We start from the raw sequence: 26,725 nt of genomic DNA, 5'->3' as shown, positions 1-26,725 counted from the left end.
TTGAAAGCTAAAATATTGAAATCTCGAGTGAAACGCACATTCGAATAATATGGAAAATTATGCGAAATATAAAACGATAAGAGTTCTAAATATCATGATGATTTAGACTTAATTGTGTAAACCATGTGATTGAAAGTAGTTAACTTTGATAAGTTAAGTTAACTAATGATGAAGTCGAATAGTAGCTTCGACATAGAATCCGTAAGATGACATATTCATAATAATGATGACTAATCTAACCGTCTTACGAATTATGATGATAGTTTGACTCTTGACAAGCTAGATGGAGGCTTGGGCAAGGAGCGGGTCAAACGGATCGGGTACGCGAAAAAAAGAGCATAACCGGATGCAAGGTAAGCGACGCTTACATCCTTTTTGTAGAATATGCATTATTTTGTAAATTACAAATGCGATTAGTGTAATATCCAAAATAAGGGTTCCGACGCTATTAACACGAGTCGGAACAAACATAAATGATAAAAACCACGGGTCACGGTGAAAAGAGGCGAAACGGTAATTTAGTCGCGTAATGACTAATAATTAATGAGTTTTCGTTAAGATCACTTTAAAGTGCAACTAATAGCGAGAAAATGAGTAAAGATGGAAATTTAGTAAAATATCGACTAAAGTAAATTGTGGTTTAAAAAGGGGTCTAGTGGCAAAAAATTCGAAATGGGTCGGATGAGCAAATTGGTAAAATTAATAACCATGATTTGCTACTTATGAAGATGCTTGGTCATATAGGCCAAACGGGTCAATTGGCGTTATAACACCATTTGACAATATCGACTAATGTGGTTGTCAAGTCTTGTGATAACAGGAGCAATTAACGATTCGGATACTCCCGTCACCATAGAAAATGTGATAATAAAAGCGAGGTATAAATCGGGTCTATTTGTTGATCCGAGCCAGGTACGCATATTTATGATGTATGTAAAAGTGCTAATTGGTCGAATAATTGGTGATAGTCCTTCATTGTAGAAGAAGGACCAAAATCGACCAAAACGCCCTTGTAGGCTAAATTGAACAAACAACCCTTAGAGGTTGTTTGGAAACGAGTCTTATGATTTAACAAAAGTTTAGAACGAGTATGGGTAGTGAAAGACGTAATTCTTGGGCCGAAAGACTCCATACGAGTCTTTGCCGTAAAATGATATTTCAAGGAGTATAATTCGGAACACATAGATATCTACTTTAAATCCAACACACATTTAGTTGTGATGGAAGAGTACTAGATAAGAAATATAGGTTACAATGCTAGATTAGAATGAAAGCGAATTTGAGCTTAAAAGTGCTTAAAATATCCTTAACGGGTCAAAATAAGCATACTAGTGAAAACGGGTTTAATTTGTGTAATAAACCTATGATTCGAACCTAATATGGTATATAACATTTATTTGAAGAAGTGTATGAAATATAGGAATCAAATAAATACGTTTGTTTGATAAAATGCATAAACGGGTCAAAATTTGGTATAAAGGGTAATAAGCTGAAGACTTAAAAGTCTTAAGTTTTGTTAAGCCGAATGTCGGATTTTAACTCCATATGATGGAGAATCAAATTACAAACACGTAGGAAGAAACGGTAGGTCAAACAGACTAACGAATAGAAAGATACGGAAGTTTTCGTGTCATTAAGCGGCAAATGGAAAAGGCTGAATACAGGGACCACCGTAACTTACGGTGTCACCGTAAGTTACGGTGGAGTTGAACTCTTTACGGCAGTCTCCCCCTGAGTTACGGTGGGGAAAGTCTTAAACAGAGACCATCGTAACTTACGGTGCCACCGTAAGTTACGGTGGAGGCAAACTTGAAATGCAATGTTTTGGATCAAGAGATTATCTTTGGGATTTCTTTCCATTATCATTTATCTTGATTGGTACCGTTATTTAAAGTATCAAAACTAACTGTTGAGTTGGTTTTGAACACAGGTGTATGCTGAGAGCCCGGATGAAGATCAAGCGTCAAGCAAGAACCGAACACATGTTTAATAAAGCTTCCGCAACGTTGTTTTGTCGTTATTCTAAACGGCGAATTAAATCACATTATGTATATCGCTTAAATTATAAAAGTTTTTAACAAGCCCGTATTTTCAGTATAATTGTGATTGTAATTACATGATTATGAGTTTAAATTATACGAAAAATGTTAAATAATAACTAGGGTGTTACAAGTGGGGCTCGTCAAAACCCAATAGATCTACCCCTTCTGTTCCTCGGTCTAAACTTAGATTAACGGTGCTTAAGTACAACCCTATTCGCGCATGATCTAGTTGTTTCATTCCCTTAGTCTAGCATACCATTTGTACATGTATTTCCCCCAAAAGTTTAGAAAACTAGAAAATGTTTAAAAGAGGGGACATGGACTCACATTTTTGCGTCTTGATGCATACTAACTTCACCGGTACTCTTCTTGGTTCGCTATGTAACCTATAAGTGTCCTAAATATGTTAATCACCTAAGCTTGTGATTACTATGTACAAGTTATCCATCTTGTTTATGTATTTGCTTTGTCTTAGGCGTATATGTTCTAGAGTCGTTATTATATATTTTACAAAATATATATAGTTTTGTATATTTGTGAGTTGTGTTAACGGATCTAGTCTCTCTTGCGGCTCTGTGCCTCGCACGAGTAAGATGTGCATGTCCGCGACATGTGTGGGCCGTGCCCATTGTAGTCGGGTCTCAACCGTTCATCGCGTTATCGTTATTTTAAATTATATTTTCTATTTGTAAATATATATTTTTTATTCTCAAATAACATATATATATATATATATATATATATATATTGAATTTTTGTATACGATATGTGTTAAAAAATAATATATTTTTAACTTATATTTGTATATGTATTCTTGTATTATTTCATGTATTCTTGTCCATGTATTTGTTTGACCAAGTCAACGTTGATTTATACTTTTAATAGATAATATTTTCGATATTATTTTAGTATAAATGTAATTTTACCAAATGTATACTTAGGCAAATATAGATGTATTTAGGTGTACACACTTATGTATTTTGTGTTTAATGTCAAAAATCATTTCTTATGATTTTTATACTTTCTGGAATTATATTTCTTAAAAATAATATATTTTTAAGACTTATTGTATATATATATATATATATATATTGCTTCTTCGTATATGGATGTATTTGTCCATAAAGTCCAATGTCCATAATTCTTGGTAAGGAAATATATATATAAGTATATATTTTGTATTTTTGTCCATACATCCACTTGGGCAAGTATAAGTATTTTTATACTTAATTGTATTTTGTGGTATTTTTGGGTGTATTTTCTATTTGTATTTCTTTGTGTGTATTTTGTAGTTTTTGACCTTACTTGTATACTAGTAAATATTACACATAATATACACATAAACACACAAATTTTTGGGTGACCACTAAATATATATAACTTGCCCTTCTCGTTAACTAAAATAATGGATGAAATTAACTCAGTGGACTAAAATGGCAACAGTTAAACCTTTTTGGACTCATGGGAGAAAAATGAAACCTTTGGACTAAACTGACAAAATGACCCAAACCACAAGGACTAAAATGGCATTTAACTCTTATATATATTTATATCCATTTTAATCTTTAAGAAAAACACTATTTTCTTAACTTAGATTTTGTATAAAAATTTGGAAAAAAATTATGGCTAAACACTTTGAACATATCTCTTGTAAAAAGTCTTGTAAAAATATATTTTTCTAAGTGTTTAATGTCACACCCCAACCGATGGCGGAATCATCGGGGCGCGGCACTGAGCGAAACAGATTGTCCAGGAGAATCCATAACAACTATTAATTATAATATATTAAAGGTTCATGTCCCATACCACAAACATATAAAATAAAAACAGTTATTACAGACGATGTTCTCAAAGACAAATATCCATTCCGACAACTCAGATTTTATTTAGTTTGTTTCTAGACTCTCCTAGCTTGATTCCATAGCAGCTAACAAGCAAAAGCATCCTAAACACCTGTCACATACGTTAAAATAAAAGTCAATACACATAGTGTAAAAGTGAGCATATAAGTTTAATAGTATAATAGATTGCGAAAGTCGTTTGCGCATAACCAGAATGTAACATGTAGCAAAGTGAAGCTAGTAGGTTAAATGAAATATGCACAGACGTGACTGCGAGTTGTAGAGTGCACAACACATATCACGACCGTGACACGTGAAGAAATACCCTTAGCAACCCCCGTCCACGACAGGTGCTGAGTCCAAACTATAGTACTATCGTTGCTAAGGTGTCAGGCAACAATCACTGTGTAAACATAACATACAAGCATTCATCGAGTAACACGTATAACATGCAGGAATGGTTAGCGTATAAAAATGTTTGCATTATGTGTCGATTGTGATTTGAATATAGGTAACGTATGTAACACCCAAAAGTGCGTAAAGCACAAAGGGATCGAGTATACTCATAGAGATGGTAGCTACTAAACACAATTTGTGATTGGATTGAAGGGAGCGCTAGAGTAAGCCTGATTACAGAACGATAGCACAAACGGTGAGCGGTGCGTTAAACGGTGCAAGTGAACAGTATGACGGATTGTCATCCGATCGGTTGACCTTCCGGACGGATGGCCATTCGGTAGGAGGGTGATCTTTTTGGGAAGAATGTGTTTGTGTATGATGTGACTTTGAAGTTTTTGTTGTAGCATTTTGAAAATAGAGAAGTATCTCTACCTTTCAGGTCGTTCGGTCGAACGGTTGTCCGATCGGATGGCCGTTCGCTCAGATGGCGATCCGTTCCAAGTGAGACATTTCATAGAGAACAAGTTCACAGCAGGATGGTCATTCGATCGGATGATAGTCCGATCGGATGACTATCCGTTGGAAACTGATGATCTTTAAAAATTTGTAAAATGTTAAGTATTGAGACCTTTCGAAGGAGTTTTGCCGTACACACAAAGTTGATCACCATTAGCGAGCGAGAAACAAATCACTTTATCAAAGCAAATGACTTCAGCACGATTTTCACAAAGAAAATCCATGCCTACTATGATATCAAAACTACTAAGCTGCATCAGAATAAGATCGATAGGAAAGGCGTGATTGTTGAGTTCAAGCGTACAATCACGAAGAACAAAACGAACAGTAACGGTTCTTCCAGTGGCAACTTCAACGTCAAATGTCGTAGGGAGATAGACTAGGTCGTTTCTAAGACATCGACCCAGACTAGGTCGAGTCTTGCCTAATTCCCTATAGTTATGGCTCTGATACCAATCTGTCACACCCCAACCGATGGCGGAATCATCGGGGCATGGCACTGAGCGAAACAGATTGTCCAGGAGAATCCATAACAACTATTAATTATAATATATTAACGGTTCATGTCCCATACCACAAACATATAAAATAAAAACAGTTATTACAGACAATGTTCTCAAAGACAAATATCCATTCCGACAACTCAGATTTTATTTAGTTTGTTTCTAGACTCTCCTAGCTTGATTCCATAGCAGCTAACAAGCAAAAGCATCCTAAACACCTGTCACATACGTTAAAATAAAAGTCAATACACATAGTGTAAAGGTGAGCATACAAGTTTAATAGATTGCGAAAGTCGTTTGCGCATAACCAGCATGTAACATGTAGCAAAGTGAAGCTAGTAGGTTATCGACAATGAAATATGCACAGACGTGACTGCGAGTTGTAGAGTGCGCAACACATATCACCAGCGTGACACGTGAAGAAATACCCTTAGCAACCCCCGTCCACGACAGGTGCTGAGTCCAAACTATTGTACTATCGTTGCTAAGGTGTCAGGCAACAATCACTGTGTAAACATAACACAAGCATTCATCGAGTAACACATATAACATGCAGGAACGGTTAGCGTATAAAAATGTTTGCGTTGTGTGTCGATTGTGATTTGAATATAGGTAACGTATGTAACACCCAAAAGTGCGTAAAGCAAAAGGGATCGAGTATACTCAAAGAGATGGTAGCTACTAAACACAATCTGTGATTGGATTGAAGGGAGCGCTAGAGTAAGCCTGATTATAGAACGATAGCACAAACGGTGAGCGGTGCGTTAAACGGTGAAAGTGAACAGTATGACGGATTGTCATTCGGACGGATGGCCATTCGGTCAGAGGGTGATCTGTTTGGGAAGAATGTGTTTGTGTATGATGTGACTTTGAAGTTTTCGTTATAGCATTTTGAAAACAGAGAAGTATCTCTACCTTTCAGGTCGTCCGATCGAACGGTCGTCTGATCGGATGGCCATTCGCTCGGATGGCGATACGTTCCAAGTGAGACATTTCATAGAGAACAAGTTCACTGCAGGATGGTCATTCGGTCGGATGGTAGTCCGATTGGATGACTATCCGTTGAAACTGATGATCTTTGAAAATTTGTAAAAAGTTAAGTATTGAGATCACAAGTCATCCGATCGGATGGCAATCCGATCGGACGGCAGTCCGTTTGGTGACTTGCTCGTTTTGAAAGTTGGAATTTTGTTAAGTTTAGAAAGTTTGCGGTTTGACCGAGATGATATGACAACGTATTAAACAACGGAATCCCCATTAAGCCCAAGTCATCCGATTGGGTGGGAATCGCCCCGTCTGACCTTTTAACTGTTCTTAACGGTAGTTCATGTTCAACCCGTGAATCGGTTGTCTCTTTGATAGGAATCAGTTCCCAAACCGACACTTCACTAAAGGATGAGTGGAAGGCCTGAATGAGCTCCAATTCTATCGGTTTTGAGTGCAAGAGTGTAAAAGAGTTGAAAGAAGGTTATGAACACATCTTTCAATCCTTTTAATCTTGAAAATGTTTAGATTTAGGTGAAATCAGTGTTTAACATGTTGAAATCTTGAAGTTCATAAGAACCCCATGATGACAACATCCTAGAACACCTCAAACCAGCCGATTTCATGGTGAAAAGTTAAGATTTTATGGTGAAAAAGATGAAGGAGTGTGTGTTGATCATAGAAGTACAAGATTTGAGGTAGAAACTTACAAGAATCGTGAGAAATCGGGAGAAAATAGCCCAAAGTGCGTTGGTCGGACGAGAGAGCTGTCACATCACTGTTCATGATGTGACAGGAGGTATTTATAGGTGACAAAAGAGGAAAGGCGGTGCAGGTGTGCGATCGGAGGGCAGTCCGATCGGATGGCCATCCGATCGGATGGTCATCCGGACGGATGACCATTCAATCGAATGGTTATTCGATCGAACGTCTCCTGCGAGTTAAGTTTCGATGTTTCGTTTCGTGCATTGAGTTTTGCGATGCGTTGCGAGTAAGCAATGCGATAGTATTAAACAATAGTTACACAAATAACCTAACTAACATACACCAACATAAATAATCTTAAATCTCGGGTTTGCGATGAGATTGAGTTTCGATAGAGTTGCGATTGCGTTTTCGATTAACCACCATAAAACAATTATAAACATGCGCAAGTAACACATAAATAGCACACACACGTAAAACAATATTCAGAACGCATAATTCGAGTTGCGGTGCGATAGCGATGAGATAGCGATAAGTCGATCAGCGATAAACTGCGATTATTGCATTTACTCCACATAATACTACTAAAGTGATATAAAATAGAGTATTGATTACAAAGTCAAAGAGTGCAATCAATAATTAAGCAAGGAGTGACAGATCGTATTTAGCAATCTTTTCTTCCTTTGACTTTGACTTTGACTTGTACTTTGACTTCAAAAATGCGGGGTGTTACATTTAAATTCTACAAAAATTTTGCCATAGTTTCCCCTAAAATTAAAGATTTTCCTATGTTTAAAACATGTGTTTATTTTCTTTTAAAAACTCAACAATCATCCAACAACAATCTTGCAAGTAACAATATACAAAATCATCCATACTTTTCATGCTAACACACTTCAAATTTCATATGAACTTGTAGTAATTTAGATCTATACTTTAATCATGTAGATCTACTTGAATCAAGACTTATTTGTTGAATTTTACAAACTTTGTAGAAACTTATTTTTGAAAACTTGTTCATCCACTTTGTTTGTAAGTTTATAAACATAAACATATCATTTTGAACACACTTACAAGTTCATATCTCAAGATCTTCAAGTCTACTAACATGTTCATCATGGATCTTTTAAGATCCAATTGTATATTTGTTAGATCTATACTTCTAACATGCATGCATGTGATGGATTCCATCCAAATCACAAAACAAACAACAACTTCATAACAATCTTCACATAACACCAAAATTACTTGTTCATGTTAGATTTTGTTATTTCATTACTTGTTCATACTTTAAAGTTTAGTTTTCTTGATGGTTTAACTTGTACATCTTCATTATACTACTAACGAACATCAAAACAAGGGATTAGAAGACTCATAACTAGCACTAGTGGCTAGGGAAGAGGCAACAAGAACAAGGAGATGATAAGAGGATGAAGATGGTGGTTAATAGCTTCCTTGAGTGGTCCTTGAGCTTCCAACACTTGAACCTTCCTTAGATACACTTGAGACACCCTTGAGAACTCTTGAAATGGCTTGAAGATGGGAGAAAAAGGGAGGTGTTCTTGGTGTTGTCTTGGCCGAATGTGGAGGGGAAAGAAGAGGGGAAATGGAGTTTGAAATTTAGAGGTTGGAATGATAAGGATAGGATAAAGTTTTCTAATTATAATCATGTGCACAACTTTCTCCAACACACCTTATGATCCAACATCCAAACTACAATATCAAGAGACAACATGGGGGCTTGTGGGGCCCCCATGGAACCGTCATTTTGCAAGGGGGGTTAAGTGTCAAGTTTCAATAATTTAGGGGTTTGAATGTATATTGAGGGTTTAATTACGTGTTAATTGTTTTTAGGTGTTTTTATGTGTAACTAAGTGTTCTATGACCAATATTAGTGTTACGACATTAAAAAATGTTACTAGTCCATATTTGGTGTTTTGGTAGTGTTCGGATAATTGTTCGGTGCTTGTTTCGTTGTCAGTTCGCTAAAAAGTTAAGTTATGTAATTTATAAGGTATTATATGTTTTGTGTTTTAATGTTATCCCCAATGCTTTTTAAGTTGTTTTTGATGTTTAACAACATTTCTGAACTTGTATAATTTGTCGGATTCTGAATCCTGCGAAAAATTGCCATTTATGTTCCAAAACAGACACTTTTAAGTTCGGTATATTTTTCCGGAAAGTTTTAACTATTATACTTGTTTTTCCACTTGGGATTTGATATATTTTTTATGTCGGACCTACGTCTAAGTCCTAAATCTACCATTTAGCTGAGTAGTGAGGCTGTGCTGACACAACCTATCTAACCGGTGAGTTTTCTAATTGTTTTGACGCAACGCTTAAATTGTTTCACAATGCAATGAATGAAATGTATGACATGCATGATTGAAATGTATAACATGCAAACATAAAGTGTTGACATTTAAAACACATAATTGTAGAAAATAAATAATTATCTAATGGTACGGAAGTTACGGATTTATGTCATTTGTCACAATAGAGGGTGGAAATACGAGGATGCAGGAAAAACAGGGAAGAAAATGGAGTTAGAACGAAGATTTTATGAAGAAAACAAAAATATGGTGAAACTCAGTGTTGGTGTGTTGCGAGAGTAGGAGGCAGTGCCTCTAGCGACACGTGAAGGATTAAAAAGTTCCAGAAAATTATGAAAAATGCCATTACGACTATTTTATCTTATTTGCACCTCTGCGACATATGAGAGATGTAATAACCTCACTTGCGACGCGCAAGAGAGTTGTTTGTCGATAAATAGGATGTTTTCAACTATTTAAAGCCCGTTTCAACCCTAATTCATTCCACAACCTTTGTACAACTAAGGAAGACCAAAGGAAGACATCCAAGCTTGAGGAAGGTGCTAGGATCGAAGAATCATCATAAAGTTTGGATGTTTGACGAAATTCGCAGTCCGTTTGTTAACTTTTCGGTTTTTCTTTGATTTAACTATGATGAACACCATGTATTTGATTTCTATTCTATGTTTTGAACTTATGAACATGATTAGAGGCTAATTTGTTAAAGCCACCTAGGTTTGATGATATGTTTTGACTTTCGATTTAACTTCTTTTAATCAAGTTTGTGTTTGGTTTAAAATAGTTTTGAGTTGTTACTGATTATGATCATGTGTACTACTGTTTTGTTGTGATTATTTGATTAGTTGTCATTATTGATGTGTTTATAAAGAGGAGATTCACTATATGCACGTTAAAATCAATTGTTAGTTCGTTAATTTGGCCAGTTTGTGTTCTAACCCTATCATTAGAGATAAGATAAGTTAATTAATCAATTAAAATATGTAGACTTAAGTGTGCATCCAATTCCATTAATTAGAGATATGATTTAGGATTGCTAGGGTTTGTCTATTAGTTGTTTGATAGTGTTGAACACTGGATGGCTCGGGGTTCTCTATTTATTCGCGTCTAATGAGTCCTAGGTTTTTGATTTATCATCTTAGAACTACCTTCACATCTAAAGTTTTTTAAAGTGTTTCTTTTTCGATTCTAATAGTTATGGGATTCAGGATCTTTAATTAGACGCGTTTCCATCTAGCACTTCATTCACATTCTGATTGCACTTCATAGATCGGTTATAGGCTTTTTGAGTGTGGGTCACATTCTTAGTTGTCTAATCACTATAGGATTCATCCTCTTTAACGAGAGTTTAGTCAGTCTAAAATAAGAACTTCATAGATTGTCAGACTATAAGTCATTGCATGACATTAGGTATTCTTGCCTGAGTGGTTTGTTCATTCTCACTGGTTACATCTTCACTTGTTATTTACCTTTGCATTTGTATTAGTCTTGCTGGATTCGTTAGTTTAAATTAGGTTATTAGATAATGAAAATCCATTTTAAAAACCAATTAAGTATTTTTGAGTCAGAGTCTAGTTAAGGGTCGCTAGTGTCTCGTGGGTTCTATATCCAGACTTCATTAGGCTTTACTACTTTCAATAGGTACACTTGCATGTCTAGTGCTCTAGCATTAGGAGAGTCTAGATTAAAACTGAAGTGTCTAAATTGGGTTAAGTTTTAGTGGAACATATTTTGCACATCAAGTTTTTGCGCCGTTTCCAATGACACTTAGGCGATAACGTTTTTGTAATTCATCGGGGTATTCCACAGATTACTATGCTAATTCGTATTCACAGTCGCAACCATATCAAACGCGAGAAGAATTGCTTAAGTGGATAGGGAAATCCAAGCTATCCTTTATCAGATAAATCAACATCAGAAATCACAACAGCGTGACATTTATGACTGGGACGGAAATCTAATAGGATATCAAACAGCCTCGGGTGAAATGATTTATACGACTGTAGAATCGAAAGATCAGTATGGCTTGGAGAGAGCGGAGGAAGAAAATGAAGTAGTAGAAGAAGAAGAGATTGAAGAGGAGCTTCATAGTGATCCGAAGTTGTCAGACGTGGAACTGGAGACAATAACGGGCGAAGCAGTCCCACCTCCGGTTTAGCAGGATGTTAAATCCTATTGGTATCCCATGCCATGGTATTACGGTCCCGAACCCATTGATGATGACTTTGGAGCGATGGTGATGAGGGGTGGTAGAAGAGATGTAGTTGAAGATGATCGACTACACCACGACCCCGAGAGAAGAAGCTGAAGAATAACCAATTGACAAAATGGAAGATGAGAAAATTGAAGAGCATGTACCATTTTGGTAGGAAGAGTTTAGTGATGAGTTGGTAGGTTTACCAACTCTTGAAGAAGGGGAATTTGACCCGGTTGGTGATCTTGTTTATTTGGAAACATTACTTGAAGAGAAACCAACCATGGAGATCAAACATACACCAAACGGAGAAGAAGTGGCTAAGGAGTTTGATCAATGTTTTAAAAAACGGTTTTTAAATCATACCGGGTTGAGCTCTGAGATGGTTCAACCGGTTGAACCGGGTTGTACCGAGTGGTTCAATCGGGTTACTAGTTAAACCTATAATTCTATAAAATACAAATTCGTCTAAAAAACTATCCAATATCAATTAGAATTTACGTAATTGATCATGATTTTATCTAAAAACAATTATTTTCTTGTAAAATATTAAGCATTTTTAAGAGCTTTTTATTACTCATAAATAATATTACATTAGACGAGGTGGGTAACAATTTCAATAGTGATGGAATATTAGAATGGAAGGCACTAGGTTAATTATCAGAAATATGGAAGGTCAGTATAACCTTAATATCGTATTTTATTAAAATTTAAAACTCAAATTTCAAGATAATGCAAACCGGTTCAACGGTTTGAACCGGGAACCAGATTTGTCGTCGGTACATAAGACATACCGTATTCGGTTTTATCGGCCTTAATCGTACCACTCTCGTGTCCGCTATCCGGTTTAACCGGCCGGTCCATACCGGTATTTAAAACATTGCAGTTTGATAGTCGACTTGTACGAAAATTAGACAGTGGGTCGCTAGTCATACCAACAAAAACACGGGAGAAACATGGATCAACAAATTTTGAGGGTTCAAAAATGGTACAAACAGAAGAAGAAACTGAAGTGCAGAGACAACCATCCTCTTCATTATATGTATCGTATCAGGTTTAATCCAGGTAAGTTTAAATTATGATGGTCTGGCCTGTTTGAAAATTCTAAAACATTTTGTTGTTTAATCATTGGTTTTTTAATAAACAACGATGAACAATTAAAATTAAACAGGTTAGACCGGGGTTAGATAAATGAGAAGTGTCTTGAGGTTCTTGGATTGACCCAAGTTGTAGAGTTTGTATAGGTTTATGTATTTAGATTCGCGACTTATTCGGTGATGAAAATTTAGTAAAGGATGAATTTCGAGGTATGTTAACATTGAATTATGACCCATTCTTCACCTTTTAATCCGTCGATTCGTCTTAACTTATTTCACCAAAATTGTAGCAGCCAAAAAGTTTTGGAGGACTCGGTGTGGGGAGCATTAGAGACTTAAATTTGGCTTTACTTGTCAAATGGTGGTGGCGACTAAAAATGGAGCCACACCATTTATGGGTAAAAGTCATACATGCCATCCACAAGAACAAGAGAAGAATTACTATGGTTCCACTAAAAAAATTCTGACAGGGATATGGAAAACAATAGTAGAAACAAAGAAGGATTTGACCAAAAGAGGGGTGGATATTGTAAGAAGCCTTACAAGCAAAATAGGTGTAGGAGACAAAACCTTATTCTGGGTAGACACGTGGTACGGAGACAAGCCATTAAAGGAAAAATTCCCTCTCATTTATCAACTCGCCAAAGAGAAAAGAGCAAAAGTTCAGGATAACTACACGAGACCTAATGGTGGAGTCTTATGGGATTGGGCATGGCATAAAACACCCAGTACTGTTAATGAAAGACAACAGATGGAGGAATTGCTGGGAATGTTGAATCAAGTGAGATTATCGGAAAGAAGTGACTATTGGATATGGAATGGGGGAGAAAATCAGGACTTCTCGGTGAAAGCGGTAAGAAGTACTTTGGCACGGAACATAAATTTAAACGAAACAGCGGATGATTTTTTCTGGAATAATTGGGCAACACAGAAGTGCAGTATGTTCGTACGGAGAGCAATAAAAGGTAAAATTCCGACAGCCACAAAATTAAGAGAAAGAGGAGTCCCGGTTCTGAGCGGAATGTGTGGAGTGTGCGACAGTGAAGAAGAAACACCGGATCACGTCCTTGTTAAGTGTAGGGTAGCGGAAAACGTCTGGGAACAAGTCAGCAGGTGGGTCAAAATGGATACGGCATCAAAACCAGCCACACTCGCAGAGGTATTCAGTTCGCTGAACGATTTCAACTGGCCAAAGGCGAAGAAGAAAGCGGTACACGCAATTTTTCTGTTAACAACTTGGGTTATTTGGAAAAATAGAAATGAAAAAATATTCAGATCAAGAGCCGGCGAGACATACAGAATGATCGAAGAAATCAAAGAAGAATCGTATCATTGGATGAAACAAAGATCAAAGGTGCACTTGGAATCATGGGAAAAATGGCTTTACTTTTCTTGGTGACTAGATCTTACTGTATGTAAATGTTTCTAATACTTTGTTTTGTTTTCTTGCTATGATTCCAGTTGGTTTGTTGTTTGATGAATAAAAGGCCCCATCTTGCTATTCAAAAAAAAATTATAAGCTTTATTAGCCTACCAACTTTTAAGTTGATCAAAGTCACTTTTACGTCAAATTTTGTAAATTTAATACTTTTCTTCAATTTCCCAGTTTTTTATTTTTCATTTTCAACACATGATTTTTTACCTTCTAAACCGTTTTGATAGTGTCATTAAACATTTTGAAGCAATAACTTGGTGCCTTACACACCAATTTTTTAATTTGCATTTTAGGTTGCCTTTGATCAAATTTCACCTTAATCAACCAAGATGCACATACCATATATGTTAGATTACTAAAGTTCACACGCCTAACTGGTTCGAAACGTCATTTGTAACGTTTAAAAACCTTAGGAAGTGATATAACAAACGTAACATCAGTTTCTCTATGCTTGGGTTAATTTCACATTTTACACAAACGGTGAAGGTTTATTTGATGCTCTAATCACTTCATTATTATATTCTTTTAACTACACACAATCTTAAATTATAATTAAAAAAAAGTAGACTCCTTGAGCTCTAGGTCAGATCCTATGAGAGCTCCCAAATAACACTTTTGCATATTTCGGATTGCTATTGTTTACCAAGTCAACATTCACCTACCTATCATTTAATTACGCAAGAAATAAGAATGACCCAAAGGCATAGACTACGGGGTATGGGGCAGGAGTTTGGGCGTGGGTAGGGGGAAAACGCCCAAGCCACCACCCCGGGTGGGCATGGGTTTCGGCGTGGCCCTTGGGGCATGGGTTTCAAGCCGGGCGTGGGGCGGTTTGGCCATCCTAGTTGGCTGAATATCATTGGCTCACCCGCCACGTCATAGCGGGCCATCCCAAAAGTTTTAAATTTTTAAATTCAAACCGTTGGCTTGGCCAAGCGGTCACCCCAACCGGTCACCCAAACCCCAACATCCCCTATAAATACCCCCAAACCCCAACCGGGTGGTCCATCCCAACCCCCACCGTGGTCCCAAACATTCGATATCCCCACCCGCTGCCCCAGCCGGTCACCACAAACCCGACATCCCACGAACCCGCTATGGCATCCTGGACCCACAACGAAGAACTTTCCCTAGTCACAAGCGTCGTTGACGCTATGAAGGGGCGGCCACCGGGCCAAACCAAATATTGGACGGAAGCTTTCGCGGCCTACCGACGTTTGGTCGGTAACGACCGCCACAACATGAATGCGTGCCAACATAAATGGCGCGAGCTACGTCCCAAGCTCGAGCGTTTCAAGGCTTACTACGAAGCCGTTCCCGGGGGCGAGTTAAGCCACGAGGACCGGGTGGCGGTGGCGAACATAGAGTTTCGCGGCAAGGAAAAAAAGGCGTTCGACAAGATCGACCTTCTTGAAATTTATTTAACGCTTTAGGTTTCTTATTTTGTAATTTTTAGGTTTATGTAATTTTATAAATATTAATGAAGTTGTATGTTTTTTTTTTATAAATGTTTGTGTGATTTTTTTAAATTTTGTATATATTTTTTTTTAAACTACCCTGCCACGCGGTGCACCCAACCCAAGCCCAACCCACGCCCCACCATACCCCGCGGACACGTACCAGGCAGTGGGGGGGGGGGGGGGCTCCCATTCCACGTGTCAGCACCCGCCCCAACCCACGCTCAACCCAAGCCCCACCATAACCCGCAGTCTTAACAGATTCCATTTTAGTTCAAACTAGTAAGTGTACCTGCCGCGCGTTGCAGCGGCCTCAAAACATACAATAACTCGAATTTATTCTGTCGAATAAAAACGTATTATATTAGACCTGACTTGTTTTCGAATAAAATTTACGTCAAAACGTAGATCAACTGAAAACGTACATAAAAATAGGCATGAAAACGTATTATATTTGACCCTAGTCGTTTCCAAAAAAAAAATGATATTGAAACATAAACCAATTTGAATTTATACCTACACATACATAAAAATAAGCACATAAGAACATAGCGTTTAAGTTAAAGAATAAAAGTACAAAGAATAAACTTTAAAAACTCAAGATAGTTAATTGACATTTTACAAAATTTTTCAAAATTAAAAGAGGTGTAAATATCAATATTGAAAGTTGAGAGAAAATTAAAAAGTGTGAATACTAATTCACACCTTTTAATATATATTAGTTTTATTAATAATGACATAACCATTTTTAGTTGAGTATATGAGACTTACAAATTGCTAATAGCAAAAAAAAAAAAAACAGAGCATGTTTAGTTTATTATTAATACGCTCAACAAATATAGCAGACTCTCATTTTGTGTGCTTTTCGCCAAAGTTTAATATATAAGAAAGAAGAGGTGGGTGTGAGTAGAAAGCCATCGACTTTTAGTTTTAATATATATATATATATATATATATATATATATATATATATATATATATATATATATATATATATATATATAAACATGTGTGGTGGCATCGTACGCGACATGATAAAGTATAGACTAAAACCGACCCAACTCTTTTCTCAACTAAAATTATGTCGAAACATAGTAACTCAAATTTATCTCGTCGAATGAAACGTATTTATATTTGACATGATTTGTTCCCGAACAAAATTTACATAAAAATAAAACATTTTGTAACTGACCCGACTCATTTTCAAAAAAAAAAAAATACGTTAACGCGTAGATGAACTCGAATTTATACTGACGCATACATCAAAATAACAACGTAAGAAATTAGTTTAGGATAAACTCAATACTTTTGAAACTTGAGAGATCAAAATGACTTGTATAAAATTAGAGGGTTAGTTTTGTTATTACAAAAAGTCTAAGGGGTAGAAAAGGTTGGTGGTATTTACCACCGACCTTGTTCTTTAATACTATATAAATTTCTAAAATTAAACCATTTACCAATCTTTTTTTTTGAACGGTGACTTTTCTTTTTGAATGACCCAATCTCACATCGTCTAAAAGGCGGCCCTAGCCAAGATCTGTCCAGATTACGTTGTCTTAACCGGGCCCGCGCTGGGCTGGTCAGACTTGGTTACAGCGTTCCCCGGGAAACCGTACTGCCTCCACACGAGATGACTCGCTGAACTAACAGCCGGATGAAAACCGGGGTGCAGCTCAGGATCGAACCCCCCTCAGTGAGTTTGTCACCCTCATTGCCCAATATCCACACCAATATGACACAAATGGGAATTGAACTTAAGTCTCCATTGAAAAACTCAAGTCTCAATCATACAATATAAATAAAAATATACCCTTAATTCAGTTCAAATTTCTAAAATTAAACCAATTACCAATCATGCAATATAAATAAAAATATACCCTTAATTCAACAATTTACCAATCATACAATATAAAAAAAATATACACTTGAAGTCAAAATAAAAAAAGATAAATTATAACATAAAACATTAATTATCATTTTTAACGGGAAACACACACCCCCTATAAAGGATTAAAATCTACTACTGAAATTCATCTATTATCTATTTAATGAGACTTGAACCTTCACTATTTTATCGTGGATAAACATTTGTGCCATTACGTCACAAACTAACACAAAAAACATGTTTGCTATGGATGTTTGAATGGGATGTGAATCATTCTACATGATGTTCAGGCTACAAGGTGTGAAGGAGCCCCATCATTTGGAGATGAGCCTTCACGTAGTCAACCGCGTCATTGGATGTGGGGGATGAGCCTAGGGTGTGGATGATGAGCCTCATCAATATATACAAGACGTATGTATGTATATGTGTGTATGTTGATAAAGAAAGAGAGAGGAACGTTCTCTTCGTCGGTTGGTCGACGTTGACGACGGGACGGGCCCCAAGGGGGTGGTGTGGACGAGCCGGGACGGGCTCGCCGGATTGGTGTTGTCCCCACACCTTATAGCCTCATTGCTTGAAGGAGGAGTTTTTTTTCTGAATCTATTATATATAATAAATGAAAGTTATTTGAGCCATGTGTTAGTAAATTAGGGCTTCTTTTCCCGCCCAACAGTGCCATCCCCTTTTCCTTTTATAATCTCTCTTCTCACTTCTCATTCTCATCTTTGTTTAGAAACTCCTACAGTTCCTTCTCTCTCTATATTCAGGTGATTCAAACTCCATCCAAACCTTAATCTTCTTCCAGACGTCACCATAAAATCTTCTTTTGTTCATCGATTATCTTCATTCAAAAGGTTTGTTCTTCTTTTTTTATTGAAATACTTTCATGATTTCATCTTATTTATACTAATCCTTTGTGTTTTTGGGTCTTTTCATGTAACCATTGCTAGGGTTTCGTTCGAGAGTTAGATCAAGAGATGAGGCGCCGGCTAATGGTTCTGCGGTGTTTCTTGTTGGTGCATACATCTGTCGTCTTCGTCTTATGTCGAGTCTTGGTTTCGGTGCGGATCTGAACAAGCATGACATCATCAATATGACATCACAAGTGACATCATAATGATGACATCACAAGTCTTTATTAATTTCATCATACACGTGAAGTCAAGGATGTGCATGAAATATAGAATTCATGTTGACCGTTTGAAAAGGATCTGTTTGTAGAGGTTCCGTTTGAAATGTAACCGTTTGAAATGGGTTCCGTTTGAAAGGTGGCATGTCACTTTCAAACGGAAGGGTCTTTACTATAAATAACTTTCAAACTGTCATCATTTGTAACTGTCAAGAATTTTCCGGTCAGCATAACGAAGTGCTGCCAAAGTGTTGTCAGGTTGTAAAACGTTACGAAATCAATCATATAACAGTTTAAAGAGTAAATCTAGCTGAATTGAGCTCTACATGTCTGTTTCCGCCTTTCATTTAGAGATAAACTCTTCTGATCGACTCGTTCGGGTCTGAAAACGATCCTACAAGTGGTATCAGAGCTCAGGAAGAAGAGTTCTATACAGTTCAGCTGCGATTTCTGTTTCTACACCTTTCTTTTTCGAAAATTAAAATTTTTCAAGGTTAAAATTGGCTAAAACACTCACAATGTGTGCGTAATGGTGTTTTGACAAACCCTTGAAAATATCAGTTCATAATTCGAAGTAAAAGTGGTAAAAATGGCTTGAAAACTGGTGTCCGTTTGAACGAAGCAGATGCATTCCGTTTGAAATCTGACCCATCCCGTTTGAAAGAGGCCATTTCATTTGAACTGTTGTTTGAAACTATCCATTCCGTTTGAAATTTGGGCCATACCATTTGAATATATCGTTTGAAACATGGTTCCCATTTGAAAAGTGTGAACCGTTTGAAAAGTGTATTGAGTTCATCGATTTGTGTGACACATCTATCGAGGCTGTCAGTTTGCATGCAAAGGATAGTAACGTGTGTCAGTTGTTTTCATTCAAGAAGTTGCATGTGATCAGTAGTTGTCGGCTAATGGAGTTAAAGATTGATTAAAATTCACTTTAATTCATGACGGTTCAGTGTTTGTTGAAATTGGTGCGGCTCAATCAGTTCACTTTAATGAACGGTTCAATAGGATTGAATTAGTTGTTGGTTTAGTGTATGTTAAAGGTCCAATCCCAGGTCTTGCATAAAACATTTTGCGGCCCAATCATTGATGTCGGATAAATGTATTTTAGGAGGTCCAATCAAAAATGTTTTTAGTGGATTTTGAGGTCCAATTGGAAATAAGTTGATATAGATTGGGTAAGTGTAGAATCAAACGTGTTGGATTTTGATTATATTGACTACATTGCATAAGCGGCCCAATCACTAAAAAGACATCTATTAGTTTGTCGGACATTATAAAATTTGTTTGTTCAAGAAATGTTTGTTGTCAGAGAACATTTTGGGTTTGAAGTCCATTTTAACCGGCCCAATCAATAGTTAAAGCAAAAGTCTCGGCCCAATCATTTTGGATAGCATATATTTGAGGCCCAATCAATATATGATTAAGTCTTAATGTGCGGCCCAACAGAAGTGAATTGAATTTTTCAAGTCATCGGCCAAATTTGTGAAAGCCTATATTTCTTAGTTCATCCGATCAAGGTCATTCATTCAGTGATCTTTACTTCAACAATATTGGAACGAGTCCGCAAATCTTCGACACGAGTCTTAGATTGTGTTCATTAACACACACTTTTACGTATTCGTTCCGTATAAACTGATCGGTTGTTTGTTTGTTTGTTGTCAGGTAGTATTTTACAAGGTGATTCAAGGTGATTTGTTTACCAGCTTATTTGAAGAATCTAAGTTTGTGATATTTTAAATACCGAAACATGGACAACGAGTTTTATAACGCTTTTGCTAGCCCTATTACAATCACTCAGAATGCTTTGCTTGAAAATGAAACCGGTACATCTCAGAAACCGCCTAAGCTCATGGATATTGATGATTACAATGCATGGTCTGAACGGTTTGGAAATTGGGTAGAAGCCTATCATTTGGATGCGTGGGAACACACTGAGGAACCATATGTTAGACCACAACAAATGGTGTGCAGTTAACAATTAGAGAAATGAGTACGGAAGATAAAAAGAAATATCGAGACGAGAAATTGATGGTGAGTCTGCTTCAGCAAGCGATAAAAGAAGATATCTTGATACTGCTTCAACATGATGGAACTGCTTATTCTATCTGGACAGAATTGGAAGCAAAATTTGTTGGAAGTGATGATATGCTCAAAAACAAAATGTCTCTCATGAAGAAAGAGTTTGATTTGTTTCGTGGTTTGAAATCTGAAAACACCAAGCAAATAATTGATAGATATTGTAACTTGGTGAGAAATATGACGAAACTTGGTATTAAGAAAGATACTGATGAATTGATTGAAAAACTTGCAGATGCACTGCCACATGAAACATGGGGAACATTTCTGATGATGCTGAGATCCAACAGAAAAGACTATAAAGTTATGACATTGGGAGATTTCATCAAGCACCTGGAAGCTCAAGAGATGGAGCAAAGAAAGATTGCCAGGATGAAGAATTACGATGGAGAACAGGACATCAGTTTGTATTACAAGAGTGGTGTTCCTGGAACAACAAATCATTCTCCAAAGATCGAAACTGTTTACAGTGTGAAAGATTCTTCTGAAAAGAAGTCATCCCAGGGATCAAGCAGCACAAGATTCTCATCATTTGATCCAAACATTTCTGTAACAAAGAATGGTAGAAAACTTCAGTGTAATATTGTTTTGAGTCTTGAAAATGATCAGGATTACACTGAAGAGGTTGCTAAAAATCAAATGTCTTTGTTGGGAATGATTTTTGAATCATATAGTAGTTTTGTGGCCGGAAAGATCGGTAATCCAATGCTCACGAAAGAGGATTACGATCAAATAGATGTTGAGGAAATGGAATTGATGGACATTAAATGGTGCATGGTTAGTGTGTTGAGACGAGCTGAGAAGTTTAAACAAATTACAGGAAGAGATGATTTCCGTGATGCAAATGTTTCAACTTTAGGCTTTGATAAATCTAAAGGTACATGTTTTCGTTGCAGGGAGAAGGGGCATTTCAAGAGGGAGTGCAAAAATCGTGAAGCTAGTGGAGCCCAGAATCCTTTTGGAAACAACGATTATCACAAAAAGGCGATTTATCATCAAGTCACACCACCAACACCGCATCAGGCACAAACTGCTCACGGAAGAGATGTGATTGAGGGATCAAAAAGAGCATGTCTAGTTAATCAGGGAAAATATGATAATTTTACCTGGGAAAAGTATCTTCCAACAAACAGTAAAGTGTGTTTGGCAGAACAAGATGATGAAAAACTAGCTGAAGGCTTCAATTGGGATGATTTTTGTTCAAAAGATACCAAAGATACTTCAAATGTTAACGCTTTCATTGCTAATGCTTACGATCTGAAATGTGCAGAAAGAAGCAGAAAGGTCATAGAAGCTGCTGAAGCAAGACGGAGAAAGCTTGAAGAAGAGGAAGAAGAGGAAGAAATATTAAAAGCTGAGGCTGAAGCTGAGAGAAAAAGAAGAGCTGAATTTTTACGATCGAACAGAACAGCCAAGGAGGTTCCAGAATTTGAAGTCAAAATTGATGCTGAACCAGTCAAGTTCCAGAAAAGTGCATGAATTGTGATTCTTTAATCAAGCAGAACAATGAGTTGCTACACAATATAAACAGATTGAAAGAATCCTATGATACAATGAACAGAGAAATCAACAAGTATACTGATTCAAACGGTGAACAAGCTGTGGCAATGAATACACTGAAGATAGCGTATCTGAGACAGCTTGATGATGCCAACTTTCATATAAAGAAATTTGCTGATCTGGAGTTGAAATTGGCAACACAAAAGATAGAAACTGAGAAAGTTAAAAAGTTATTAGAAAGTTACTCATGTTCTACTTTTGTTGTTGACAGGATTTATCCAGTTGTGGAGGAATTGAAGACGTTTGAAGAAGTGAAGATGTCTGAAGAAAAGAAATCTGTAACAAAAGATGAAGATAATATGAAGACTTCTGGTAAGAAACCAAGTGTGGTTTACAATAGATGTCCGCCCCCGGTCGAAAATGGATATCCACCTCGAAATCCAAATTCCGAAAGAGTCAATAAGGCTATCAATTTACAATGGGAGTCTGGGCCATCGGATAACTTGCCAGAAAATATTGATGTCACGTACACGTCATCTGACACTGATCATGAGTCAAAGATGATAAAAAGTGTGGTCGATCAGGTGTTGGATAAAGATGACAGTGAGGAGTCAAATCCCGAGTCCAAACCAGAGTCAAAGTTTGTGTCTGATACGTCAAAGCCGACAAATAAAAAGGACAAACGGGTTTATGATAAAGAGTTTTTACTTTCGAAATCTAATTTGAATGATGAATCGGTCAAAGTGGCATATACTTTGAAAGGTTCTGACAAATTATATTCTTATGAGAGTTTTCCAATAAGAAGTGTCAAATTTGAAATGATTCAAAAGGTTTTCAAAATCACAGAAATTAATATTTCTGAAATAAAAGATTTAAATCTTTCCGGAAAACCTAAACAATACACTTCAAGAGATCAACAAAGAATTAACAAGAAAATGGGTTACAATTGTGGTTATAATTTCCAAAAGAAACCAAACCATAATCGTAATTTCAAAAAGAAAGGTCTTGGTTTTGTACCACCGAAAAACTATAAAAATGAAAAATTGTATAAACCAAAAACTGTGTTTGTTTCAGGGAAAACATCAGAGGCTGAGAAAGAACAAATGTTCAGAAAGCAGACAAATCGAGAATTCCTTGCCAAGAAGCAAGAAGAGTTGAAGAAAAATGATGTTTCAAAGAAGATAGAAACCAGAACCTGTTTTCAGTGTAAAACTGTTGGTCATGTTGCTAGGAATTGTCCGAAGACATTCAAACCAAAACAGGAAGTATCTGGTAAATTGAAAGAGAAAGTTGTGGTTAACACTGAACTGAAAACCCGAAAGTTTACAGGCTTTGAAAATTCAACTTTTGAAAAAGGAGAATGTTCAAAGAATGTTTTGAAAAGAAAAGAAGATTTGAAAAATCAAAAATGGGTTGTGAAAGGTTCAGGTAATAGTTCTGGTGATGAATCTGATTCCACAAAATCAGAGGAGCCACGTGTTGAGAAAAAGGTTGAAAAATCAGTTCCAACTATGAACGATGAAAATTTTCCACCATTGTGTGCTGAAAATTTTATGAAGAAAGTTGGAAAAGTTGAAATTTCAAATCAATTTTATTCTGACAAGAAGAAATTTGATGTTGAAAAGACTTTCAACGGAAATGTGAAACACATTTTTGGCAAAATGGTCAATGGTAAGGCCAAAGGTGTTAAAGAATTTTACGCTGCCAAAAGAAGAGTTCACAGATCCGTTGAAAGAAAAGATGAAGAAGATGTTGTTACACCCAAGGAAGGTCAGGCTTTGGGGGATATATTTTTCAAAGAATAAAAACCTGACTTGCCGGAGATCCCAAGTTGGTAATCGTGGATCATGAATCGGCATCCTTCTTAATCTATGTTTGAGTAGTTGCAGGATTTGCCGGAACTCCCAGGTTTGTAAGCGTGGAGTAGGAATCGGAACCTTGAAAATTCAACCAACAGATGGTAATTGGTTGAAAAAAACAGGTTTGAGTTGTATGTTTATGATTGTTACAAGTGGTTCAGAATTTGAACTAGGTTGTTCTTACAAGTGGTTAATCAAGGTCATTAATTTGAACTTGAGTTAACTATCATTCATAATATTGGCAAACAATGTGATGATTTGATCCCCAAACCTAAAAGTGATAAAATCAACAAAACTAATTTTCCGGAGAAACCATTTTGATTAAAACAAACTTAAGTGTTTTGAAATCATAATGGGAAAATAGTTTGTTGTGAGGGGGAGTTCTGATTGTTTATGCCAAGCGAATGGAGATTTGAGGTAATTCGATATCAGTTGTCATGTTCCTGTACAGTTTGTTTTCAATTTTCTTTAGATGTATTTGTATTTTAGGGGGAGTATATTTTCAGAAAATCCAAAAACATTTGAAAATTTGAAAAAGCCAAAAACATGATAAAACTGAAAAATGAGTTTTTGTTGCATAAAAGAGGAAATGATAGTACATCAGTGGTCTATTACAACACGCTAAAGAAATGTAATGTAAAAATGTGATAAACAATCTCACTGCGGATGTGTCAGTATGTTTTTACACATTTAGTAGATTGTGACGAGATATAAACCTAAGCAAGTTTGAATAAAACTTATTTTGTGGGGAACAACTTCTTGGATATATAGCTAACCCCTGAAATCTTGTTTGAAAGGTCCCTTATTCTGAAATACTAGGTCTTTATGCTCAGTGATATCTGGGGTATTATCCTGGGACTTCTGCTGTATGGAAATACTGACCTAGTCCCCGGATAATGCTTTCCGCAAAAGCTTTGAAATATAAGCTCGCCCTCAGCAAGCTGATGAAACAATAAAATTGATCGTCGCTGCTGTTGTAATAAAAGATCCTCTAAAGGGGACACACCGAAAAGTCGAAGCCGTCATCTCTCTGCGTATACGGAAGTATCGACCTGAGCTCTCACGGCCCTCGCAATTTAACCCCTTTACAGATATCATCTGTGGTATACTCACCTGTAAGACTGAATATTGGGATCTGGATACGGGAGTATATTCAAGTGGTGGGACACACGGATAAGTTTAAGTAATTAAGATACTAATTGCATATCTCGGAACAGTTGAACTTTGTGTGAAAATTTAAGTGGACCAGTATACCGACAATCTAGGTGAATTGTTTAGAACTTAAAATGTAATCAAGCTTAACGGTGTTAGTGATATGTCTCAAAAACTGATATGATCCTCTTGCACGAACCCACAGAAATATTGTCTGTAAATATTTCGTTTCTGCATTTATTTTTATTCAAAAATTCAAAAAGATTTTTGGTGTGTTTTAGCATAAATTTTGAACAATCCAAAAAGATTTTCGACAACTGGTATTGAAGAGCTAAATTTCAAAATTCCGAGTGCTAAACATGATGAACAACAAGTTTGGGAGAAATAATCTTTGAAATGAAGAATATTATTTTTACAAAGTAAGTCATCAGAGTTTAAAAATGGTGTTGTTGAAAGAAATCTACCAATAATTTCTAAATTTGTCAGGATAGAAATTTTGGAAATTTACTTTTGGGTAGAGTTTATGCAGGTTGGCCAAATTTCGATCCAGAGCAGGATGCGAGCCAGGACATGATCATGATTTTAAGAATTCCAGACTACGATCCCGGTTTAGCGAAAGGGGAAGTCTGAAGACATCGAGAGGGAGTCTGAAGATAGTAGAGCCAGATTCAGATCCTGAAGATTTCGAGAAAGAGTAAGAGATTGATTGAGGATGCTTTCAATGGAGAATCTTTGGAGAATTCGAAAAGATTGATAAAGACTGAAGATGCGAAGACTCGACACTTAAGACTCATCAACATCTGAGGGGGAGTCTGTTGGTGCATACATCTGTCGTTTTCGTCTTATGTCGAGTCTCGGTTTCGGTGCGGATCTGAACAAGCGTGACATCATCAATATGACATCACAAGTGACATCATAATGATGATGTCACAAGTCTTTATTAATTTCATCATACACGTGAAGTCAAGGATGTGCATGAAATATAGAATTCATGTTGACCGTTTGAAAAGGATCTGTTTGTAGAGGTTCCGTTTGAAATGTAACTGTTTGAAATGGGTTCCGTTTGAAAGGTGGCATGTCACTTTCAAACGGAAGGGTCTTTACTATAAATAGCTTTCAAACTGTCATCATTTGTAACTGTCAAGAATTTTCCGGTCAGCATAACGAAGTGCTGCCGAAGTGTTGTCAGGTTGTAAAACGTTACGAAATCAATCATACAACAGTTTTAAGAGTAAATCTAACTGAATTGAGCTCTACATGTCTGTTTCCACCTTTCATTTAGAGATAAACTCTTCTGATCGACTCGTTCGGGTCTGAAAACGATCCTACATTTCTCTTACAAGATTCTTTCATCTTGAGGTTTGATTTGTATGTTTATAGATCTATGTTAATTTTTCATAACAGTTATGATATGAGTACAACATCTGTTGATTATTGATCTGTGAATATGTTGACCGATTATTCTTTATGAAATTAGGGTTTCATTTGCTTGAGATTTGAATCTTCCGATTGTTTGGTTAATTTTTGGTGATATGTATCATGGTATGTGTTTTTGTTTTTTATTTTTACTAAAGTTTTAATATCTGAGTTGTGACTAAATGATGATTGTTAATGA

The 26,725-nt window shown here is 36.5% G+C and overlaps 1 protein-coding gene and 1 long non-coding RNA gene across 2 annotated transcripts; both read left to right on the top strand.

Annotated features, from left to right (window-relative positions):
* The first annotated feature begins 774 nt into the window (after nt 1-774).
* LOC110938604 lies at nt 775-2,114 on the top strand. Its single transcript, XR_004859627.1, has 2 exons — nt 775-912; nt 1,931-2,114. It is a non-coding gene; the product is annotated as an uncharacterized LOC110938604 (long non-coding RNA).
* Nucleotides 2,115-12,969: 10,855 nt separating this feature from the next.
* Nucleotides 12,970-14,010, top strand: LOC110929017. The gene has a single exon (XM_022172113.1). It carries the CDS (start codon nt 12,970-12,972, stop codon nt 14,008-14,010), a length of 1,041 nt encoding a protein of 346 aa, XP_022027805.1.
* The last annotated feature ends 12,715 nt before the right edge of the window (nt 14,011-26,725 follow it).

The sequence above is a fragment of the Helianthus annuus genome, chromosome 1, assembly GCF_002127325.2.
Source record: "Helianthus annuus cultivar XRQ/B chromosome 1, HanXRQr2.0-SUNRISE, whole genome shotgun sequence".
NCBI classification, from domain to species: domain Eukaryota; kingdom Viridiplantae; phylum Streptophyta; class Magnoliopsida; order Asterales; family Asteraceae; genus Helianthus; species Helianthus annuus.
This window is presented reverse-complemented; position numbering and strand designations above follow the sequence as displayed.

Excerpts from the sequence above, each read along its gene's own strand:
- LOC110929017 (XM_022172113.1), top strand. The coding sequence starts at position 12,970 with ATGGTGGTGGCGACTAAAAATGGAGCCACACCATTTATGGGTAAAAGT.